Raw genomic sequence first — 24,987 nt, 5'->3', positions numbered from 1 at the left:
CGCTCCAGAGCCAGGCTCCAGCAATGGCCCTTCAGGCCTCCCCGACTGCCTCCAGAAGCCTCCTACATCAGCCATTTCTCACGAGGGCCCCCAGACTCACAGAGCAACTGCCCTGACCCACTGTCAGGCGATGCAGGGATCCCCCGCCCCCGCACTCTGACGGGCCCTCCCCACCCCCCCACCCCCCGTGCTGGGCCGGGCGCTGACCCCCTGCTCGGTGCAGCCCGGAGCCGCTCCCCTCGTCCTGCAGCACGAAGAGAGACGGTCTGTCCACAAGCCCAGGGGTTCCACACTCTCCACACCATCAACAGACTCAAGTGGCCCTCAAAGAGCAAGAGCTGTTTTCTTCTTTTGTTTGTGACGTTATGGCTTGAAATAAACAGAACGCTTTTAAGAAAAATGGAGGGGCGGGGCTCAGAAAAGGGTAACCAGTGCCGGCCGCACCCGCTGCTCCCCGGGGCCACAGGAACGGAACACAAGCAGCTTCCAGACCCAGGACAGGCATCACCTCCTCATCACGCTTCACACTCTCCCTGAACTAGGTCCTGCCTCAGAGTCTCCCAACACACCACCTCCAGGAAGCCGGCCAGGATGGATAAAACACGACGCTGAAGTAGAATCTGGTTTTCACTTCTGGCCTGGGTCGGTCGTCTGCGAACTCACGTGAACCATACAAAATTGTGACCTTTAGCCACTGGTAGCTGTGCACGTGTACACGCGTGTGCACACACACGACCGGCCCCGGTCCTTCCCAGAGCACACGGCCGGTTCCTGCGGATGCCCTGCCCTCAGGCCGGAGACGCCTGACTCCTGCGGGAGCACAGGACCCAGAGGCGAGTTCAAGGGTACTTTCAGGATACCAGACTCCCCTGGGGATTCTTCCTAGCACCTGGCCTATTTCACGGCTGCTGACTTCTACCTCCCTCTCGCCGAGTCCTGCCCCTGAAGCTGGCCACGACCCCAGAGGGGAGCTCGCGCTCACAGCCGTGAGGTCAAGCGAGTGCGGTCTCGCGGGATGCAACGTTTTCTGCCGACGACGCCGACAGCTCCACCTCTAATCGGCCACGACTGAAAGGTCAGCTCCGTACTTTCAAGTTCACTCCCAGCCTCCTCTCCACCCTGACCCACGACCACGCAGGGAGCTTCTCCCAACCCCCGCCTCCCTCTCCCGCACCCTCCTCTCTGCCCCGGGCACGGTGTGTCCCTCACCCTCTTCTCTGTTCGCCCCAAGGCTGGCCTCGGCCCGGGATCTCTCCCTTTCTGCACTGCCTTCCACAGAAAACCTCTCCGCCCCAATGGTCAGACCGCCCTAGCCGAGGAATGGTTACAGGTACGTGATCCCTCCCATTTCCCAGGACCCATGCAACAGAGCGAGGGGGAAAGAGAGGTGGTGAGTTAAGAGGACAGTGCGGAGGGGGGTGCAGGAAATCGGTTCTGAGAGCTGCTACCTTAGGATCCAAACAAATGCCTAACATTCCAAAGTTCTGTGCCCCTGAAAACCAAGAAGGAAAAGCAATGCCCGAAAAGCCCCAGGTCCGCAGCCAAAGGGACACTGGAGTCACAGGGAGAGATCCGCCGGGGGCAGCGCTGGGGTGAGGTCAACCGTGCCCGCGGCATTTCCAGGGCACCTGGTTGTCACAGTGCAAACAGAGACGCCCGACCCGTGAGTCAGGGGAGAAGAGCTACGAGCCCCCCAGTGGTTACAACACAGGAGAAGCACGGGGCTCCAGCAAGGCAGCCGGGGCCGCGTCTGACCGGCTGCTGCAGCCACAGAGAGAAACAATCAACCCTCCCCCATCTGCTGTGAACGCTAAGGATCACGGGGTCACAAGGCCACCCACGAACTGCCTGCCACCAAGGGGGGAGACCTGGCTGAGCACGAAGCCCACAGGGGCAAGAAGTCGGAGAGGCGGTTCCTCACGAGCTTACGTGGATCAGCAGGGACTTTCCAGAGCTAAACCCACGCCCTCCACTGCTCCTGGTCCTCAAGTAAATCAATCTCTGCTCTACTTAGGCGCACTGAACTTGCTCATCTAGTCCATCCCTTCCGCTCGAGGGTCTAGGCTAATACAACACACACGGACCCCGTGGCTGCCAGACCAGGGCAGGTGCCGCCCGGGCCAGTGGCAGACGGTCCCACTGCCATTCGGATTCCCTGGGATGGGCGTCAATTGCCAAGATGACGAGAATCTGGGCCCAAGACGGGGACAGATGTGGCAAAGGTCGAGGGCGAGGGCACCTAAGTGGCCGGGAGGGGGATTCAGCTTTGACAGACCCAGTGGCTGTTTTCTCCTTTGCAGTGCAAAGGTCACGCGTTTAAAGCCCTAAAAAAACACCTTTGGTGCTCACCTCTCTGTGGGAAAAAATCGTCTGTAATTGCAACAGTGAAACGAGTCCTCCTCTCCTCTTTCCTAGTAAGGAAACGGTGTGGTGACAACAACGTGTGACATCAGAGGGGTCTCAGGAAGGCAGAGGCTGTGCGGACAGCATGCACTGGACCGCATGGGGGCTCCGAGTCCCGTGGCACAAGCCGGCACACCCCCTTCTGGGTGCTCAGAGACTCACCCGGCCACGCAGCGGTCGCTGCCGTGAAGTAGAGCTGTTTACCCAGGAGGCTCTTCTGCTCTCCACCTAGAAGGTAGCGACTCTCAGTAGCCCCGCAGTTTCTTGTTTCCGAGCCATCAGCACAGCCCGACACGGGGCTCGAACCCACGAACCGCGAGATCACGCCCTGAGCCGAAGCAGGACGCTCAACTGACTGAGCCCCCCAGGCACCGCCCTCCTTATTCTTAGTTTACAGCTTTCTTTTCCATAGAGAATATGCCTCTCTTTTATTGTTTCTTGGTGGCTCTACTAAGAATTTTAGTAGCCTTCACCTACTCTGGACAACATCACCTAAGCCTCCCTATAGCCTAGCTGGGAGAGGACAGAGTTAACGGACTGTTCTATGGACGGAAGGAAGGAGAGCTCAGTGAAACTTCCACGGTCAGAGGCTGCTTTGAAATAGTTAGAGAATGTGAAAGACCGGACTTCTGCTCGATCTGTTAAACCAACCTGCTGGCAGGCTGCTCGTCATCTTAAGGTTTACAGATAATCCTTGTTAAAAAATTATCATGTACACATAATCACTTGGTTACGAGTAACATGGTAAAATTATGTTGAAAACATTTAAATGGCTGGGCTTCGAAACAACTCAACTTTTATTAGAGTTTACAGATTTTTTTCATTGGAACGTTAAACAGCACAAAAGGACGTGTTTAGAAATAAGCCCTAACATCTGTTGAACAGTGGTAGCGGACAAAAAAAAATTTTTTTTTCACGTTTATTTGATTTGGAAAGGATTTTGGGGGCAGACGGCCTAAACGCATTTCATGTGTCCCAGAAAATATGGCTAAGTGTTTACCACATGGTTTGTTTCTAAGCAACTAAGTAAACATTCATTAAAAAACTATTTCGGATACATGTGCTCCTGAGAACCTATCTGCTGCCCAGAGACCGACGCGGGCAGAGTCCTGCGGGCAGGAACGGGGGAGGGACGGCCAGCTCGCGGGGACCTTACCGCCAGCAAGCCCTTGCTGCAGGGGGCAGTGACCAGAGAACTGTCCAGCTGCACGTGACACCCACAACTAGGGACGGACACCCTGGCACCTTCTGCCCTGTTTAGTTCTGGTACTTTCTTGAAAAATCAGCGAAGAGCAGTTAATCTTATTATCCCAGGAAGGAGGGTCCACGGACATTCTTAAGCCTGTCTCCACCAACCTTATAATCTCCCACTCAATCCACCAGACAGCTGAGTCTCATCTTAGCTCTGGGCCCGTCCCCTACCCCAGGAACACAAAGGCAGCTCTGGGTGTGAGGTCCCCGGGCTCCAGATGCTTCGGCACGAGCCATCCGCACAGCTCGGCAGGGCCCACGGCATGAGGGAGAAGAACACAGGGATGTCACGGAGACAGGGTCTCAGGGGAACGACTCCGTTCCAAAGCTGCAAGTGTCTCCGGGACGCCACAACCCACAGTCTTCCAGCCCGCCCGGGGTCAAGTGGCTCGGGGCAGGTCCACAGTGTCCATCAAATTCCCACTAACCCTGGAGAGCCTGGTTTCCTCTCCTGTTTTCCTTTTCTCAGTTTTGAGGGGAGAGAGTTAAACGCCGAATGGCGGTCACGGAGGTCTGCGGTGGGGAAGGAGGGATGCACCGTGAATATTAAGCACCTACACGAGGTGGAGACTCTAATTCCGTGCCCAAAACATCATTCACAATTCTAATTCGCAGCCATTAATAGGGCGCTGAGAGCAAAGGGGTCATTTTCATCTTGTCTCTACTGCAGGGGAACGGCAGCCGTGAAATTCCCATCAGAGGTGTGAAGGTCACACACACACGCTCATCTCGTGTCCATGAGGCTCCGGGAAGAGCGGGGGTCGCCCCTCGCTCCTCCTGCCCCGGGAGGGAACAGGGCAACTTCACGGCGCTGACTGCAGCTTCTGCTTACACACCGTGTGCGCAAAACACGGAGGGTCATTCGTGGGTTGGAGTCCAGCCCCCAAGAGAGATATTCGAGTCCTGGCCCCCGACACCTGTGACGTGGCCTCATCTGGAAAGAGGGTCTTGGCAGATGTGATGAAAATGAGGTCAGACTAGAGAACGGGGGGATGAGGGGGGTACCCTACACCCAGTGACTGCCATTCCCACGAGAAGAGGGAAATCTGGACACGGAGACAAGGGCACCGGAAGAATGTCGTCGCATGAAAGAGACAGAGATTGCAGTGATGGGTCTATGAGCCAAGGAGCCGAAGGTTGTCAGCAGCCAGGCACAGAAGAGACTCCCGCTCAGAGCCTTCCAGAAAGAACCAACCTCATCAACACCTTCATCTTAGGCTTCTGGTCTGCACAGCCGCGACAGTGAAGTTCTGCTGATTTAAGCCACTTGGTTTGTAGTAATTTGTCAGGGCGACCTTAGGACTCAGACACACACACGCACACACATGCACATGCACGGCTGAACGGATATCCGCCTGCACAAAATTTTACTCCTTGGATTCCTCTGATGGAATCACTGGCTCCCTGCTGAGGTGCCCACTTTTGCATTGCTAATTTACTAATTAAAAAAAAATACACAAAATATTTAAATCCGTCCCTCATTTACACTGCATCTTTAAAATTACCGAAATCGTGTTGCTCAACTCTCTCTACTACGAGGATAAAATACCAGCGAGAAGGAATCACACGACTAAAACACAACAGCTGTTATCCTCGGAAACCCAGCTACGACCAGTCTGATGCAAAGTACGTTCCGGCAAACGTCTGGGGTCCTCCCACGCCAGAGTTTTCTACGGAGAGCACACTCGTCTGAAAACAGCAGGCCTTCGCCACCTCACACAGCCAGCAACCTACAGATCCTGTGACAGGTCAGAGTGACACTAAAGGACACTGCACGCTAATTAAATCAAGGGACAACCAGGTGGGAACAGGAGAGCTCCAGGAGGGCGCCAGGTGCGCAAGCAGACCTCACAGTCCCGGTAGCAACAATCCTCGTGCCTGAAGTCACTGCCCACGTGCGGCCAGAGGCAGCTGGTCCCCCGGCAGCTGCGAGAGGAAAAGGAGGACAAGCCAGAAGCAGTGGACAGGCCTTGCAGCTCACCTGAAGGGCACCACCCCCAGCGTGGCGATGGAGATGCCCGTCAGCAGCTAGCTGCCCTCGAACCTGACCTCTGGCCTCTGTGAGCTGTGGCAGGTGGGGCTGAGCTCTAATCGGCTTCACCTGCCGTCCACACTAGTGGGACGGGATTCCCGTTGCTCGGACGTGCTCCGTAAACCTGGGCAACGACTCTGGTACGTCCCGACTCCAGAACGTTCTGAGTGTAAAGCTTCTCAATGAGGCGGGCACAGGCACTCGGTCGATGTTAACACATCCGACAAGAACTATAATTACTTTCCAGGTACAGACTCCCTGGTGGTGAGAAAGAACTTCAGTGTGGCCAGACGGCGAGAGACCCAGGCTTTCCTTGTTCGTGTCCTTTCAGAAACAACCGGATTCTCCTGCAGCTCTGAAACTCGCCCAGGCAAGTGGACAGGAAGTGGGGGGCGGCTCCCTGGTGCCCCTGCACGAGAGGCCCAGGCAAGTGGACAGGAAGTGGGGGGTGGCTCCCTGGTCCCCCTGCATGACAGGCAAGGACATGGCCACATGCCTGGTTCCACGAAGGCACATGCAGACAGCTCCTGGGAAACAAAGATTCACTGGGGCTTATGGGGTTTCCAGGCACAGGGGGGCACCTGCCCCAGTTCTTTCTGCAGCCAGAGACCCTGACACAGGTCCACTGGGGCCCACCTGGCAGCCCCACCCATGACCTGGGGTCACATGAGAAGACAGGTGGGCTGAGCCCTTGAGAAAAGACCACTGACAGTCCTTCCCCTGGTCCGGGGGGCCCTGGGCACAGGCGCCACTGGAGGAGGGGAGGGGGGATGAGACTTTGCCGACGAGGACAGGGACGGCCTTTGGTGTAGTCACACGCTCTCCTTTAAAATAACGTACTTTTATAACTGTATGCGATGCCATGAAATTTTAGTAGAGTAAAAGGTGTCAAGGAAGTGGGTTCATTAGAGACCACGGTTTAAGTCACCCCACTGGGTACAAATTTTACTTTTGAAGTATGAACGTTCAAGAAAAATGCCTTCATGCTCATCAAAACATAAGGGCCCCCGGCAAAGAAACCACAGGCCCAAATGGGATGGAACAGACCGAAAATAGCAAGCGGGAAAACAGCAGAAGCTACGATAATGACAAAACAGCACCGCGTGAGGACGAGAACGGCATCCACAGCTCGGGGACTGGTGTCCCAACGCCAGAGCACTGGCAGCAAAACCAGGGGCCCACACCACGTCACCGGCGGCCCCTGGTGGAGATCAGAGCATCTGAGGAGACCGCGAGTGGATTTACTGGAGGAGGGGACCATCTGAGGTCAGGTCAGCCAGTCCCTCGGCATCTGGGGTCACCGAGCTATACAACGCCTAACCCCGACGAGTGAGTAGAAAGCCCGAGAAAAATGCTCGGACTCTCCAGGTGGAATCAAAACGACCATGGCCACATTCCACGCTCGGATACCAAAGAACAAATCCAACACCAGCACGACTCAGGCACAGGTCCCAGGAAAGATGTCAGAAAGACCTGGAACCTTCTCTCCTCCCTGCACCGCCCGCCCGCCCCCCCGCCAACCCCTGTCTCCAAACCATGCCATCTTCTAGCAGGTATATACGTTTTCCATCGGATAGACACCCTGCTTCCCTTCGATCCCCGCCCAGGAGCCTCCACGACCCATCTCCCTAAACCCCCCTCTCCACACGGGTAACGGAAAAGCGGGCCTTTCCCTGAGGTGACCACCACGAGGCTGTGATGACAGGGTTGCAAAATTCTGCACAGTGACGGCAGAGCCCTGAAGGGCCCCAGAACGCCAGCCTTCCAGACTCTTCTGAATGGTTACACGGGATCCAGGACAAGAGTTAAATGCTAGAACAGGTGTTACAGGAAACATGGGAAGCTACTCAGGACTACTGCTAAGAAGACATCTAAGGGACAAAACAGGGTGAAATGTTTAACTGAAATAAAAGGATGAAATGAAACAAAATCGGATGATACACAGAACGAGGAGGCAAGGGAACACTACAGTGCGAAGTTGTGTCTCTCCTCTCTCTTCCAACAAGACAAGTTCTGCCATGAAGAAAATGTATAGTTACCTGCGTCCATATCTGCAAAGAATGGAACAGCCAGTAAGAAAAAGAAGGAACCAGAAATTCAGTGTCTCAGAGTTGGATTTTAAAAGGTTACACGGAGAGAAAATATAACTCAGAAAACTTCCTGTGAACTCTACGTGGATTAAAGAACACAGGGATTACGTGGCTTCCTGTCACTGCCTTAACTCTACTTAAAGCAAAAAATAAAATGTGAACATGTTAACTGAAGAAGCAAAAGCCTAATGGCAAAAGAAATCTCTTACTCTCATGCAAAATGATTCTTAAATGTTCAGAATACAATATATGGGGGAAACATACCCAAACATACGGTGGTGGTAACCTGAGAGGCTCCTATCTACCACTAGGTAACAGTACGTGCAGATTATGTGCAAACTTAGTATCCGGAACAGGCAAACGTCCGAGTCACGTTTAAAGGGGTGACCCTGGATTAGCATTTGAAACACCAGGACTGCTAGATAAGAAATAAATTCAACAGCATTTCAAGGCTCTACTCTACGGCTCCAAATGCCAAAGAGAGTATCATCAGTTAGCTAAAAATACTACAAAAGAAACAACATACCTAAGGACTTTCACTGCCTGGTATTTTATTCTTTCTCAAAAAGTGTGATGCATCATAGTAACGGTTTAGAATACGCTACAGAAAACTTTCGTAAGCTAAACGCTCCTGAGCTTGACGTGGCCTGCCACCCAGCGTACCTTCGGGAGACTCCTCCTGGACGTATGTGCCGGTCAGATACCGGTGCACCAGGGCCGACTTTCCGCTGGCCAGGTTACCCACGATTCCCTGAAACAAAGAATCGGACGACCGTTCAGTATCATTACATCACTCTGCTCGTCGATCTGCAAACAGGGGGAGGGGAAAACGTAAGTCTGAGCGTGACCATAGGCAAGCAGCGGCTGGAGGGCCCGAACCCGGCTCATTAAATTCTCCTCCGCAAGTGGAAGAGATTCCCGTGCCCTCCGTTTGCACCTCCTGCTCATCAGCCTTGCCGGCTCAGAGGGCGTCAACGCCGTGTGAACCCACAGACAGCGGCCTTCTTCCGACACCGTGTGCCGCGGGTCTATTGGGAGAGCGTAGGCTGAGTCGGCCCATCGACATGGACTGCGCACCCTCACCGTCCCGGGCGGGGTTTGCTGTGTCGAACGGGGCGCGGTCCAGGACAGGGTAAAATGGGAGTGAGAAGGGTATTCTGGTACATTCCACCAGACTCGGGGGGTGGTTCTGGAGCCAGGCCAGCTGAGAAACATCAAGAAAGGACGGTGTGGGGGAGGGGCTGCAGGGGTTCGGCCCATGGTCAAGGCAGCAGAGGGGTCCAGACTGGGTTAAAAATGCCCATCGAGGGGCGCCTGGGTGGCGCAGTCGGTTGAGTGTCCGACTTCAGCCAGGTCACGATCTCGCAGTCTGGGAGTTCGAGCCCCGCGTCGGGCTCTGGGCTGATGGCTCAGAGCCTGGAGCCTGTTTCCGATTCTGTGTCTCCCTCTCTCTCTGCCCCTCCCCCGTTCATGCTCTGTCTCTCTCTGTCCCAAAAATAAATAAGCGTTGAAAAAAAAAAAAAATTAAAAAAAAAAAATGCCCATCGAGAGTCAGGAGGGCCACTGTTCTGGCAAGGCAGCAGGCTTGCCAGACAAGACATGGACTTGAGGGCAGCCGGCCCCTTGGGAAGGCTTCCCTTCGCCTGTGCTGGGGACCTCACGCCCTCTGCCTTCTCTGCAAGCAGCCCATCAGCGACCCCCCTCCTGTACTGTACCTTCCCCACCAGATCTCTCCTCTCTGCGTTTAAGCACGCCCAAATCAATTCTTTCAGAAACACAAAACCAGAGCCCTGCCTCTGGACGCAGGTGGCCTCCTACGAGCCTGCCTCCCCTTTCCCACCAGGGCCAGGCTCACAGCTCACTCCCACCCTCCTGGTCCCGCCCTTGACCCTCACAATGTCAAGTGCTGATCCAAGAGCCACATGGACGCTGGCCCTGAGGTCAGAGATGACCTCATTCCTAAAAGCGCTAGCCTCCCTCTTGCTCCTGACCCAGCCCATCACCGGAAGCCACAGACCAGACGCGCTTTCTCCAAACTTCCTGCCGGAGCATCCTCCTGGAATTCCTGCTAAGCCCACGTGAGCACTCTCCAGGTCTCCTGGTTTCTTCCAGAGTCTCGACTCTCGGGCCCCGGTGTGCCTGGCCACGTCCCGCCCTCCCGGACCAACCTGCTGTTCCCAAATCTCGTTCTCCAGCCCCCCCACCAGTCGTCCGCATGCACCCCACGCCACCCAAGCTGGTGCTCGAACCCCAGCACGTCCAGATCGCGCGTTCTCGCCCCGGTTTGCTCGTCACCCTCTATGGCCACACCTCACCAGGCTTCTCAAACCGGAAACGTGGAAACCATCCCAGATTCCCGTGGAGCCCTGGTGCTCCTAAGCACTTTCCCAGTCATACTGGGTCACGGGGCAGATGCTAGCTGGTCTGTCTACAGGCTCCCCCCTTCACCCCAGGAATAGCAGAGAGACTCCTGGAAACTGCCTCGCCCTGACAGGACTTGCTATCTGTCTCCAGACACCTGGACCTTTCCTCATCAATCACTTCCTGAAATACTACTCCTGCTCACTGCTCAGCAAGCGGCTCAGAGGTCACCTCCTCCGAGAAGCCTTCCTAAAGCACAGCCTCAACTGGGAACCTCTCCTCAAAGCCCCCTTAGTGCCCTCCTCACAACGCCGTCTCGTGACCTCTGTGTTACCAGCATCACTATGCGGGTCTGTCGGAGATGCTGACAATTTCCGAAGGGCAGGGTCTGGGTCTCTGTCCCCTGAGTCCCAGTGCTACACCCGGCCCGGGAGCACCCGCTCCGCAACGGCACCCGCTGCGTAAATGAGCAAACGAGTGAGCGGCTCCAGCACCAGGACAGAGATGCTTTGTTACCGGGGCACAAAGCCATGTGACGTGGGCAGACCTGAAATAGAGATGTTTCCCTTTCCAACGGGACTCCTGTCTTCTTTTTACCTGGGGCCTCTATAAGCTGAAGATCTCTACCTATTAATTATTCTTTTGCTCAAGGGCACCTGCTGTTTGTCAGCTCATGCTGAGAAAACCCAAACCAGCGTGCCGCAAAATTAAATTTTTAATTAAGATTAGACTTTCTCTTTCCCGAGGAGGAAAATGCTCAAAATCAAACACTGCTCGGTCTGTGCTTCCTGCGTGTGGCACATTCCTTCCTCCTCACACAACAGTGCTCTGCAGAGAATGAGCTTCCCCTTCAGGAGAAAAGTCATTGAGTCTTGGGGGTGGCGGGGGGAAGGCCGCCCCGGAGACTGGCACCCCATGGGCCTTGTGTTAATTGGAACCGCTGGCAGAAACAAAGAGCCGGCTGTGAGGAGGAAATAGAAAGGGACGAAATGCTTTTTAGGCGGTGAAGCTCCTCCGGGCTCCACGACCACTTCTGGATAAAAGGAGGAGAGCTCACCCTCGCCTACGGGCTTCATACGGAGCCGCTCAGGAGCACAGGTGGGGCGTCCGGAAAATGACACGACGGCAGACAGACGCCGTCACGGTGCCACGGGCCCTGCACCCTGGGAAGGAGCCCCGACTGCCAGGGCCACTGCTCCATGTTCTCCAGTGACAAGAGGGAAAGAGCACCGTCTCTGTTCAGACTGATTTTTCTGTCATCCTAAACCTCACCACTTACCTGCTAAACTTAGTGCAGTTTGTTGAAAAGAAAATCAAGGCCGTCAATAAAAATCCCAGCTGGGAATCCAAAGAAAGCCCACAGGAGGGTGTGGCAAGTGCCTAACACTCTCTCTGCGGGCGAGACGTCGAGGGCGTATTTCCTGTTTCTGCCCAGATGTGAGCAGGGAGCACCCACTGCCTGCTGCCCGAGGACGGTGACCCACGTTCGGATCCAAGAGCAACTGATCATTGATTACCCAAGCAGAACACAACTTGAGAAAACATGAGGCATGGTACCACCACGCTTGAAAAGAAAGCAAACACTGAGATTCTCTTCTCTGACAGATTCCAGAAGATTTATTGCAAAATATCACATAAAGAGTCCACTTGAGGCTTGCGATTATGTCATTTAATTGCTGCGTCTGTGACACAGAAGTCAGGGATCCCGGAGGCGCTGACCTAAGGGGCCACCTGTCTCGGGGGATGTCGTGCAAGGGCGCGGAACAACGGCGGCCCTGTGGATGCACGGGGGGCTGCCTCTGAACAAAGGAGCACTTTCTGGAGACGCGGAGAACTCCTCGGCACAGAAGGGACCTGCTGAGGACAGGCAGCTGCCCTTGCTCGGCGGGAGGGCTCCCTGACCGGAGCGGGGCTGTCCCGCCGGGGTCTGGCCATCCACACACAGGGCAGGACAAAGAGAACTTCCTCCGCATGAAGGCAGAGTCCTGGTTCCTCATCCACGGGATGTAGTCAACCTCTGGCACATTCTAGCAAGCCTCGAAACAGTCACCCTTCAGGAGCACGGATCCATGCTGCCTCCGAACATAACCCTTCCTACACCTCTAGACATTCACTCCAGGAAATTACATGCTTCTGAAACACCAGCAGAAAACCAGCTTTTAGGAGTGACCATTCTCAATTACAGGCCGGCACGAACATGGGGGCTCCGGCAGAACCCCCCCCAAACTCCCCAAATCAGACAGCTCGATACTCAAGGATCACAGTCAGACTGTAACACCGTCACAAGGGGAGCCGCCGGCCTCATTCGGCTCCTTCGATTTAACTTGACTGAACGTCAACGAAAAGTTTGAACTCAGCTCGTCAGTCGCACGGGCCACCCTGCAAGCGCCCAGTGGCCACGTGGGGCCAGCAGCCTGGGCAGCAAGACGGAGGAGGTTCCCGCTGGTGCAGAAGCGCAAACCGCGTTCAAATCCCAGGTCCGCCACCTGCTGACTGTGTGCGGCTCGTGGGGAGACTCTCAGGATTCGGAGGGCGTTTCCTCATCTTGAAACAGGGGTAACAACGGTACCCGAGTCGTGGGCAGCAGGCGGGTGAGCGCGAGATGCTCGTGTGACGCCCTCACAACATGCCCTGCGCAGAGCAAGCGCCTCCTGGCGCGGCCCGTGTCACCGTCACCCCAGCATCGCTCCGTCCCGGCGCTCTGATCGTGGACCATGCAGGCGCTCTTGGCGGTTTCACGGGAGTGGGGGCGTATCTGCAACTGCTCCATCTTCCCCCAAACCTCCCAGCAACAGTGCCGCCGACAAACTTCATTCAGCGGGCGTCTCCTGAAGGCGCCCGGTGGGACCACTCCTGTGCCAGGTACTGTGGTTACAAAACGCGAAGCAGAAAGAGGTGGCCGTTTCAAGGCAGAAGCCCGGCTTTGGGAAGGGGGTGGGACCGACAGATCTTATGTCTCCCACCAGGAAGGAAACCCGCTGGCAGGTGCTGCAGAGAAAGGTCAGAGCTCCGGCGGGGACAAGATGTCCCCCGACCAGGACACCCAGCAGTGGCAGCAGGGACAGGCACGTAGGAGGGGACAGGAGGGCACGGAAACCGTGCGGACAGATCTCAGCATGCCTTCCCGCGTCATCCTTTGTTTCTTCGGTTTAAAAACGTGTTTTTCCTGGTGACAAAAGTTACATATCCTCTGTTCCAGGTCCAGAATGTTCCTTGTTGGCTCCGTCTCTTCATCTCAGGAGTGAGACACCCGAAGGGTTGTGCCCCTGCCCTGGGTCACCCACAAAGCACCACTGAGGTTGGGGCCCAGGGGGAGAAGGCGTCCAAGGGCCTCCGGGGGGGTTGCTGGCACACAGGCTGGAGCTGCTAAAAGCAACACAGAACTCAGGACAGAGGGCACAGGAGGGGAAAGGCTGAGCGCGAGGGGCAGGGAGAACTGAGCGGGCCTGTGCCCAAGCCACCCGTCACTGCTGGGAGTGAATGAGAAGGGCCTGCCTGCCCGCGTGCTATCATCAGGGCCCAACGCTGGAGTGGCTCGAAGTGGACGCCCACGCCACACCCAGGTGCAAACATATACGTATACCACACAACTACACGTGTCTGCATATAAACATACAGACACATGCACAGCACACACCTACACACGCATATGCATATACGTGTCTACATACACACACACACGCATATAAATACCCCAGGCAAATACACACACATCTGTGTATACAGACATACACACATGCACACACACAAAAATACGTGCACATACACAAAGGTATATACATGTGTATACAGGTATGTATCTTGCACGGACATATAAACACATGAACATACGCACACACACATACGTGTACACACACACACACACACACACACACACACAGATACTTCTCCCAAATGCTGCTTACGTGACAAAGAACATGATTATTTAAAAGTTATACTGGTCCCTTCCCTCCATCCTAACACGGGGAATGTATAGACTACAGGTGCTCCAAGGTGTGGTTGCAAAGAACCAAGTCACTTTTTACAGAAGGCAATTTGAAGCTTTAAATAATCTCACTGAAAGAATAAAGTTCTTAATACACAAACTCTTCTTTTGATCTTATGTCATTCCTCTGTAACACGGTGAACGACCAGTCGCGTGGTTTAAGCGATGAATTCTGAAGCTTGACGGCTCATCACAGAAACCGCCCATGACATCCCGGCAGAGGACAAATAAAGCCCTACTTGTGCATGCGTGTGTGACACGCTCTCTCACACGCGTGTGCACAAGGGCAGGACAGACAGAATGATGGACGGACGGGTGTGGCCATCCCAGGCACACTCAGGGCTCCGGTCCCTACTCAGGGCTACACCTGGCCCTTCCCAGGGACATACCCAGAAGCGTGCCCCCCCCCCCCCAATCTGGGCTCCGGGGACGAGCAGGCCCCCTCGGGATGCAGGCCGAGTGTGCTCGCACATCACGTCCTGCCTCTTACAGAGCCCCGCTCTCCTGCGGGGTGAGGAGGTGAGGAAGGAAGGACAGCCACTGAGGCCGGAAGGACCACTCACCACTTTGAGCTCCGGGACAGATCGACTCAATGTCCATTCCTGGCTATTCACAAAGGCATCTGTAAAACAGGAGGTAAAGCAAAGTCAGGTACCACAACTCACTTCAGCGCGGAGTCAAAATGCCCCCAACGTGCCATTTCCCCAGCCAGAACAACACCGAGGATGGTGCAGACCAGGTTCTCATGCTACTCCTGCCCCGTTCCTGCTCCCAAGTCTGCGTCTCCTAAACCATAACGCACGCTCCATCCAAACCCAAGGAGCCTCTAGAACTTGGTCCCTCCCCACCTCGAATGTCCCCGTTGCCCGAGCCCCACAGGACCACACTGTCCGGGGGTGAGTTGAGACCCTCTGATCCTGCTCATTTGTCATCAGGAAGACTGAGGGGGTCCCAGGCTTTCCCAGAACTGCCCCTATAGCTGTCAGTGAACTTCTGGTCTGTTTTTCACTAAGGTAGTCTTGTCTGAAAGCCCACCAACAAAGTCCTGCAGAGAATGACTGGGCTTGGAAAATCCCCATTCGCACAATACAACAGCCATTGACAGTTCGGAAGACCGTGCTGGGGTTTTGGTCCTCCCAAACACAGGACACAGCCAAAACTGTGAGATCCAGTCAAAACTGTACGATACGTCCAAGAGACGAGGGGTCCCCAGCCGCCGTGGGGACTCCACAGAGCCAGTCCCACCCTGGCCAGAACACCGGGGCGGCCATCACGGGTGCAGGTCAGGTGCGCCCACCCACAACAGAGGACACAAAGGACCGGATTCCCCACGCCTCCCGCTCACCATCTCTTGTGGACAAGACCCCACACCACCACGCACACTATGCCCTCGTCAACAGACAGAGTGAGTCACAAGGAGGTGACAGCCGTTCCCACTACGACCAGCTGAGGGCAAACACCTCTCACTTTCTATGTATTTTCCGCAAACTCAGAAACGTTCATCACTCCGTTACGTCCAAGAAATAGTAACGCGATTCACAAAATACCTAAAAGTCCAGCAATGCCACCAGTTTCAAATAAACACGGGTGCCGGGATAGAAGCAGAGGGCATAAGCATGCAGTGCTGCTGGGGGGTATCACGGAGAAGGTCGAGAAATGTGTCTGAAGGGAGCAAGGTGAACCCGATCCACAGTGACACGAAAACGAGGCGGGTGGCCGCCCAAGAAACCAGCCTCCGCTGGCCCTGCAAAGACGCTTAGGAGGTGGGACGACCCATCACAAAGGACCCTGTGCTCAGGAAAGGACGGGTCAGTGGAGAAGACGGGCGGCCACAAGCAGATGGGGATGCGAGGCTGATGCATGTGCCTCGAATCCTCAGCTGGAAGCTGGAAGTGACCGGTGTTCAACACCGGAGACACTGGACCCCTGGGGACCCGAGTGCCTGGCCGGCAGGCAGAGCGATGGACAGAAGTACATCGGCAGGAACTCAGAAGGAAAGACGTTCGTGAGAACGAAGACCGAGAGCTGCTTCTGACCCCTCCCCCAATGGGGCCAGCACACTGGGGGCTAAATACTGGGGGTGCACCTGAACACCCACTCTTTGGTGAGCCCAGCAGCCCCCAGAGAAAACACAGCCTGCAAACAGATAAACAATGATGGAGCCAGCACGGAGATGACCCCGGGTAGGCACTGGGCAAATGGTAACTAACACCCTCACGAGCGAACAGCATTACTTATCAAGTTGCAGAACACGTCTTTTCTGTCACCGACTGCTCTTTTTGAAAAAAATGGGGATGTGGCCTTACGGATCTACAGGGTGACCTCAATGATCCAGGGGAGTCAATGACAGTGACGCTCCCAACATGAACCGCACACTCAAAAGAGCGTCCCAGCGAGTCCCCCTGTCCCTGTCACTTGTAACAAACCCAAAGCTGGCTTAGGTAGATTTAGATATATCCACATAATGGAATACTAAGTGGCTGGGAAAACGAAGCGTCAACACGCAGAAATGCAACCGTTCCCAGCGTAAGGGGATACTACACGTGGAAAATACATACACAGGCTTGTTCGAGAATATTTCCGGTCAACAGTTCCTGACTGAAGGTTTGGGAACCGGGTGGCTTGGGGGCAGGGGCAATGAGGAGAGTCTTTTCACTGTTACCTCTCAGAACCCTGTTAAACTTTATCCCATCTGGCACGTAAAAAATACATACAACATAGTTTTTAATACGAACCACAACAATGAAGCAACAGGCATAAAATGAGAATTGAAAGGAGCGTGATTCACGAACAAACTGCTGATTCTAAATCAGCCACCACCTAAGACTGTGTTCATCACAACAAATATATTAAATAGGCATTAGACGGGGGTGCCTGGGTGGCTCGGCTGGTTAAGCGTCCAACTCTTGATTTCGGCTCAGGTCCTGATTGCACGGTTCGTGAGTTCAAGCCCCAAATTGGGCTCTGTGCTGGCAGTGTGGAAGCTACTTGGGATTCTCCCTCTCCCTCTCTCTCTGCCTCTCCCTGGCTCATTCTCTCTCCCTCTCAAAAGAAACAAACTTAAAAACAAACCCAAAAAAAACAAAAAACAAAAAACCCTGATCGCTGGGCAGAACAGAATGCTGCCTCAGGCAAGGCTAAATGAAAAATAACTAAAGATTTCAAAGATGGACATCCCAGGAGAAGCCTTTATCCTTCTCCTCCGTCGAGACCTTTCTGAGGGCTGGAGGCTGTGGCCCCTGCCTGGGGGAGCTGGTCCGTCTCATGGTGAGCGGGCCAAGACCAGGCCGGCTGCCCGATTTCAAGTTCCCAGGGCAGTGACACTAGAAGAATGAACATGCACTGGGGGCACGAGAGAGAGAGAGAGAGAGAGAGAGAGAGAGAGAGAGAGTTTTCAAACCACTAGAATCAAAAGTCATTTAAGCTGCATCTCATTTTCAGAAGAGACCACTCTGTGCCCCACTCAATTCCCCCCTCTTGGATAGACAGGACTAAGAAAATGCATTCTCATACGCCGGCTTAAATGCTACGCAATTTGAATTTAAAATAAAGCACAGCGGTCACCCCCGATGGACGGCTCTCAGCCTGTGGGCAACACTGGGGCTCCCTCAGCCACCGTCTCTATGGGGCAGAAAGGCCCCAGCTGTTTGGTGCCGTGGGGGATCCCAACACAGTCGAAGAACTGAAGGAAAAGAAGACATGAAAGCATTTCTCCCCATTAACAAGGCACCACTTCAAATTACGGGACTTAAACTTAAGTCATAATATTAAAAAGAAAACTCTCAAAGAACTCCAAGATTAGGGACCATGAAGTAATAAGGAACTTTTATTTGGAGTAAAACACTGTTAGCTTCTCTGGAACAGAATTCTGAAGGCAGACATACGAGGACACAGCCCTAGAGGGGGATGGTTAATGCAGAGTCACAGGGGTGGGGTCGGTAGTTACATGAAGAGGCAGACAACCAGTTTCTCAACATCAGGGGGAAACGATGTTTTCAATTAAACAGAAATTCTGAGTTGATAACCAAAATATGTGAAACTGAAGGAAAACACCCCAAATGCCCGCTGTCAAAGTGGCACAGATCCCCAGGCCATACCCATGGCGGATTACTGTTTTGGTGTTCCAGAAAGTTCTAAACAACTACAGGTGCGTGCCAGCAGAGTTCCTTCCCAACTTAACTTCGTGTTAAGACATAGCAAGTCTGATACACCTCAGACTGTGAGGATGCTTGGTAACCACAGGAATACACTGGGTCAGGGTCATCACCACGATGCCGAGCGGAGAGGCCGCCCCAGCAGCACTGCCGAAGGTGAGGTCCCGGAGGTTCGGAGAATTCGCGCTCACGAGAAAGGTGCGATTCAAAGTACCTGGTCAATTTCAGGGTATCTTTAAGCAGGGTTTTTTTGTGGCTTTGGCTTACGTGTATTTTTTACAGTCGACTTTCCTTCATTTTAATCATCTTTTTAAATATGCAAGGTCTGAGCCGGGACTGTCATTCCACGTTGGGCGAGGCGGCCTGAGACAGGAGCATATTTATACTACAGTGCTTTATTCCCGTCCGGGTCCCCCGCACGCCCGAGGGGACAGGCACTCACACACGTGGCACGGACGTGGACGAGACACCGATGGAGGGCGGCTTCAGGGTCACAGCGGAAAGGCTGCCCGCACTCCTGCTAATAATAGGTACATTCACCGTCTGCTTCCAGCAGGTGCCACACGGAGAAGGACCGCTCGGCACCTGCACAGGGGGCACCAGGCCGCCGCCAGCCCTGCTCAGCACCCCCTAAGCTCCTTTCCTTCCCTCTGAGGGGTGAGCGTGACTCGGGACTTCCTAGCACTGAGTCCATGCTGCCGGTGGTGCGGAGGAACGCGGTCACACAAACACGGAGGGGAAAGGCCCTGCTCCCTGCCCTCCAGGCAGGTCTCCCCCCTCTCAGGAAGGGGCGCACCCCGCACTGGTGTCCATCTGGCTTTCTCCTCCCGAGGTGCAGGGCCGGCTGACCGGGTCTGATCTGCAGGCCGCGAGCAAGACGAGGGCCTTCCCACGAGTCCAAGAACAGCTTGGACAACTTGGAAATGCAAACAGAAGCCTGCATCCACGTGCCAGAGAAAGGAGCCTCCAGGTGGGAGCTGCCCTGCTCTGCTGGCTCCAGTACCCGCCTGCCTCCACGCCCCTCGCCACACCCCTGCAGGACACAACCGCCTGCGTCCTGCTAGGCTCTGAAACACACAGACTGGACCCTCTGCAGAGGACACACACACAGACCGGGACCCTCGGTGGGTCTCAGGAAAGCATCTTCCGCGCGTGCCCCCAGACATCCCAAAGTCCTGCCTTGTTCCTTAAGAGACCCCGCTACGGAAGACGCGCAGCTGATCTCAGAGAAAAGCTCCTCTCCCCAGAGTCCAAGCTGCTTTTCTTTAGCATAAGAGACTCTTAAAAACTGAGAACAAACTGAGGGTTGATGGGGGGTGGGAGGGAGGGGAGGGTGGGTGATGGGCATTGAGGAGGGCACCTTTTGGGATGAGCACTGGGTGTTGTATGGAAACCAATTTGACAATAAATTTCATATATTGAAAAAAAAAATTTTTTTTACATTTATTTATTTTTGAGGGACAGAGCACAAGTGGGGGAGGGGTAGAGAGAGGGGGAGACACAGAGTCCGAAGCAGACTCCAGGCTCCGAGCTGTCAGCACAGAGCCCGGCGCGGGGCTCGAACTCATGAACCGTGAGATCATGACCTGAGCTGAAGTCGGTCACCCAACCGACTGAGCCACCAGGCGCGCCCCCTCCCCCAAGCTGCTTTTCTAAGAAAAGCACTAGAGAAAAGCCAAGGGGCAGACAGCCTGTCTTTCCAGAACCTCCCCTGTCCAGCCACACTCCTAGACAAGACTCTGGACCCCGAGGAATGCAAACATCCACAGACGCTGACAGGTAAGGGGACAGCCCTAAGAGCATCTGGAACAGGGAGCCACAGGAAGAAACCACCCGGTCGTTCATTTATATTTTTACTCCAGGAAGAATGGTGAGGTCCCCCTTGCCCAGATTTTCTTGAAATTCGTCCTGACTACTAAACTCCCTTTATTCTCTGCTTGCTACTAACAGTAACCGAGGAACACGGCTTTAGGTCTGCCCTCAAAAATATTCATATGCAGAACCACCAATTTAACTGGGAATTTTAAGGCCCTCATTATACTACACCAAAAATATATGTTCCAACTTGAAAGCCAGAAACATTCCTTTTTGGAAACCCCCCTGTGCACCAAAGAGCACGCACAATGGGGCGCGGGTGGAGCTGTGGGGTCACGTGCCTGCGTCCCAACGGCTTCATCAGCTCCCTGCTGCCCATCAGGGCTCCCAGATTGATCATCTAATGGTAGGAACGCACGTGAAGAAAGGACCCAGCAAGCAGACGGAAGCATGATAATTCCGTATTAGACTTCAGAAAACCCGTGTTCCCCCCATTGTATTTGGTACCACTGCGGCACCGACCCTTCCAGACTCTTCCACGCTCTTGACGTTTAAAGGCAAAAATTCAGGTCCTGAAACGGATAGAATTTTGCAAACTGGCTAAGATATTGCACCTTGTCCTTCAGCACTTTCCTCCCACACCTCCGAGTTAATTTAAATGCGGGGCATGAGTGAAGATGGCCACAGACCACATTAACCTTTCGGTTCCAGCAATAACCAGGAATGCTGGGGGTAAAATCTACCAGTGAAATTACCCCTTCGTTTGTCCTATTTTTGCTGAGCCTGGACCAAGCAGTTACACTTGGACATCAGAAAAACATCAAGCTGTAACGTGACTTCCTGCATGCTGAAAACGAGCACTCTGTAGGAATAAACACACGAATCTACTGGAGTAACAGTAAATTTCATTTAAAATAATAAAGAACAATCTTATTAGCATATCAGGCGGGGGGGGGGGGGGACTAAAGCCAAAATAAAAAAGGGACACGCTTTAGTTTCTGCTGGACTTCCTGCCTCCACCTCTCCCACTGACACAGAATATTCTGTCTCGCCCGTGACACCGTTGGGAAAGACTTCTGAGGAGCACAGAAATGAGTAAACGCACGTCTTCTTTACAAAATGCAATTACATTTCTTTGTGATACAGGCAAACAATGCAATTTTTCCATCACAACTAATTTGGTTTGAGACAAATGATTTCACTCATTTAAAAAAAAGCAAACAAACAAACAAACAAAAAAACTGGGACACCTGGGTGGCTCAGTTGGTTAAGCATCCGACTTTGGCTCAGGTCATGATCTCACAGTTCGAGAGTTCCAGCCCTGCGTCGGGCTCTGTGCTGACAGATCGGAGCCTGGAGCCTGCTTTGGATTCTGTGTCTCCCTCTCTCTGTCCCTCACCTGCTCATGTTCTGTCTCTCTCTCTCAAAAATAAACAAACATTAAAAAAAAAAAAAAAAACAGAAACTTAGAAGAACATTGCCCAGAGTACACGTGACTTTCCCACTGTCCATCAACCCTGTACATCCATACTGAACGAAGCACACAGAGAAAACAAAATACAGCATTTCGCTCGTGTTTTACGACTGAACATGTGATACTGATGACCATCTCCTGAGCACCTGCGATGATCCAGGCTCATGAAACAGCACAGGAGGCCGAGAGTAGGTTCTCCCTCCTCCCGGCTGCTCCGCGCAAGGGTCAGATCAGCGGTGGCAGATCTCAACTCCCTCCCTCTTTACCTTCGGTGTTCCTCAAAGTCGACCCCCCACCCGCTCTGCCTCAGACTCCAGCTCAGAACTTCAGGGTCTTGACAGGAAATACGGGTTGGCGGGATGTGCGCCGTCGGTGGGAAGCCGGTGTAGCCACCGTGGAAAACAGTGTGGAGGTTCCTCAAAAAATTAAAAACGTAAATACCAGGTGAGCCGGTAATTCCACTACTGGGTATTTCCCCCCAAAGGAAATGCAAACGCTAATTCAGAAGGGTATCTGCACCCCGGTGTTTACTGCAGCATTATTTACAACAGCCGAAACGTAGATGCAACCTGAGTATCCGCAGACAGGCGAATGAGTGAATGAAGATGCGCTATGTATACACAGGGGAATATTGCGCCACCGTGAGCGTGAACGAGACATTGCCACTTGCAGCAACACAGACAGACCTGGAAGTTTGATGCTACATCAGTCCGCGAAAGACAAATACCATACAATGTCACTCATACGTGGAATGAAAAAAAAAAAAGAAAACAAAAAGACAGAAACAAGAATCACTACCAGTACAGAGAACAAGCTGCTGGTTGCCAGAGGGGATGGCGGTGGGGGATGGGTGAGACAGGCAAAGGGGACAAAGAGGTACAAACTTCCAGTTACAAAATAAACAAGTCACGGGGAGGAGGGGTTGAGACGTACAGCACGGGAGTAAGTCAATAACACTGTAGTGACACGTAAGGGGACAGATGGGGACCACACTTAGCCCGGAGAGCAGCCAGTAACACACAGGCCTGCCGAATCATGAGGCTGTACATCTGACATTAGTGTGACATCGTGTGGCAACGATACACTTCAACAAAAGAAGAAAGAACTTCGGAATCTGCATTTCCAACAAGCTCCCCGCAGGACTTCCCTGCTCCGCTACCCCAGTTCTTCAGCTTTTCAGAATCTGCTCGGCAGTTGTCACAAACGTAAAATTGCAACATTGGGAATTCAGACCGTGGCGGGGGGGGGGGGGGGGAGCCCGGCTTCTCCCACCTGGCTGTCATCCCGACGTCCAGGGGCCCAGGGCAGAGGGAACTCCGTGCCAGAGCCTCAGAGACAGGAGTCCCGGTTGGCGGTGTCCTCAAACTAGGTGACCTTCTGAGTCGGACCCTCAGTTTCCTCACTGGTAAAATGCAGGCATTTCCCCCCTGTGAATTCCACAATGACCTAAGAGGTGATGTGGCCTGTGTCCAGCACAGGGTCTGACTACCCACAGGGGAAGCCCTCCTGCTGCCTCTGGGCGTGGGATGAAGGACAAGGCTTCAGGTGCCCCATTTCCGGGAGTGCCGCAGCCACTGGGGGTGGACGCACGCTAGCTGTGTTGGAGCCACAGGTGACAGTGAGCCGTGGGGGAGCCCGAAATCACGCGTGGCTCAAAAAGCACTGGCCAAGCTCTCACAGCACAAAGCAACCTGAAAGTCTAACGTGAGTAAAACCAGCTAAAAGGTATTGTCGGTTAGTTTTTGACCCCAGCCCAATTGCCATGACACTGAACCAGGTGTAACTGGGGTTGAAAGGGGTTGACAAATGACAACTTCACGTGGCTCAGCCTATAGACCACGAATGCACAGGCAAAAATCATATCCGTGTGGCATAATTACTGACATATAGGGGAAATGCTGCCAAATTCTAAAATCCAGAAAATACCTACATTCAGAGCAATAGGGCAGGAGCACTAATAAGCTGAAGAAAGAGCTCTTCCAAGGGACTTGAGCGGAGATAAAGTCCCGCCCCTAAGCCCCGCCCCATGAGCCCCGCCCCCCAGCCCATGAGAACCGGCCTGCCTACCCAAGAACCAAAGAGACAGCTCAGCTCCCACTTAGGCTCCAGCTCCTCTCCTGGCCCTGAGCCCTTCCTCGGGGCTCAGAGCCTGCAGCTAAAGGCTCGCCAGTGACCTTCATTGGACAACAGAGAAGAAACCTCATTTCCCTACATTAAACTCGCCATCATTTGGCTGGTGGGCTCAATCCCCAGCGGAGCTATGGACTCTCATTTCTTCTTCCAAATGATCAACCAGAAGCACCGCATGTGGCCACAACTAGAACGACTTGATGGTCTCTCCTTCCCCCTGCGATCCCATCTGGCTCCAGTGACCACAAATACAGGTTCCCAGCAAAACTTGTGAAATGATACACAAAGGGTTTAAAAAAAAAAAAAAAAAAAGGAACCTGAAACTGCGGGTGAAATTTTACAAATAACGCATTACCTCAGGGACTGAGATGCTTATTTAAAAACCTTATATTTCACAAGGATTTCATTTAAAAAAAAAAATTCTTTTGAGCAACAGAAAAGTGAAGGAGCATTTATTTTTACTTTAAAGCATTCGTAATCCCAAAATATAAACCGGAACAATGGGAAACAGCATGCACATCCACACGGGACGGGAGCGCGGGCGGAGGCCGTGGCTCCCACTGTGGCATCATTTCTGTGCTGAGGAAGGACATGCACGTCCTTAATAAAATAAAGAACTCCATTTCAGTGCAGCAGGAAAGAGCCACACCGCAAACTGGCTAATACATAATACGCTGATGTCTCGCAAATGGAGGACTTAACAGAAGCTCACTGGCACCGTTTGCCATAGTAGGATTTAATTTCTTATTTGAAAATCTCTGAATCTCTATAGTAAATGGGATAAAGCGTAAACCACTGGGATGCCAGGTTTGTATTAAGGTTCCCCGGAAGTTCAGGTTGCTTTCTTCAGTGGCCTCAACGATTCACAAACAAGACAGTTTCCCACACCCCCGTTCCCTGCCAAGGTGCTGCCCCTTCATAAGCCCCTCCCAAAGCAGGGTGACCAGGGGGGCCACCAAGACACCCCCATCCCACCACCAGACTCGGCCTACAAGGCAACCCAAGTACCTTCCCCTGAGCCCTGATGTGACCCAAAACCCTTCGCGGCGCCATTCACGATTAGTGGGACCCTTTCTTCTCTCCTAAAGGGCCCCCAAAGCAAAATGGTGCCTGCCCAGATGAACTCCAGGGAATGTGCCAAGTTTTTAACTTTTCAGAGGATCATGACTCCCCTTCCCTACACTGTCCCCAACAGGGTTCCTAAGTGTATCACAGTGCACCTTGTTCCAAAACCCTGAGAACACCACTGTTGTGCCTGGTGTGCAAAGAACAGCTTGGAAGATGTGTCTGAG

The 24,987-nt window shown here is 53.5% G+C and overlaps 1 protein-coding gene across 10 annotated transcripts in view; it reads right to left on the bottom strand.

Annotated features, from left to right (window-relative positions):
- The window catches only part of AGAP1 (ArfGAP with GTPase domain, ankyrin repeat and PH domain 1), a 557,314-nt gene that overhangs the window by 353,062 nt on the left and 179,265 nt on the right, over positions 1–24,987 (bottom strand). For 6 of the 10 annotated variants that reach the window (XM_086720009.1, XM_086720010.1, XM_086720002.1 and 3 more), the window contains exons 2-3: positions 14,686–14,744; positions 8,440–8,527 (exon numbers count right to left, since the gene is read on the bottom strand). In XM_086720009.1, the coding sequence (XP_086576135.1) occupies positions 8,440–8,527; positions 14,686–14,744 (147 nt within the window). Of the gene's footprint in view, positions 1–7,725; positions 7,738–8,439; positions 8,528–14,685; positions 14,745–24,987 lie in introns of all 10 variants that reach the window. The other 4 variants (XM_086720001.1, XM_086720003.1, XM_086720005.1 and 1 more) reach the window with 1 other exon arrangement.

This window comes from Puma concolor, chromosome C1, assembly GCF_028749965.1.
Source record: "Puma concolor isolate L17-30 chromosome C1, mPumCon1.1.hap2, whole genome shotgun sequence".
Lineage (NCBI taxonomy): Eukaryota > Metazoa > Chordata > Mammalia > Carnivora > Felidae > Puma > Puma concolor.
This window is presented reverse-complemented; position numbering and strand designations above follow the sequence as displayed.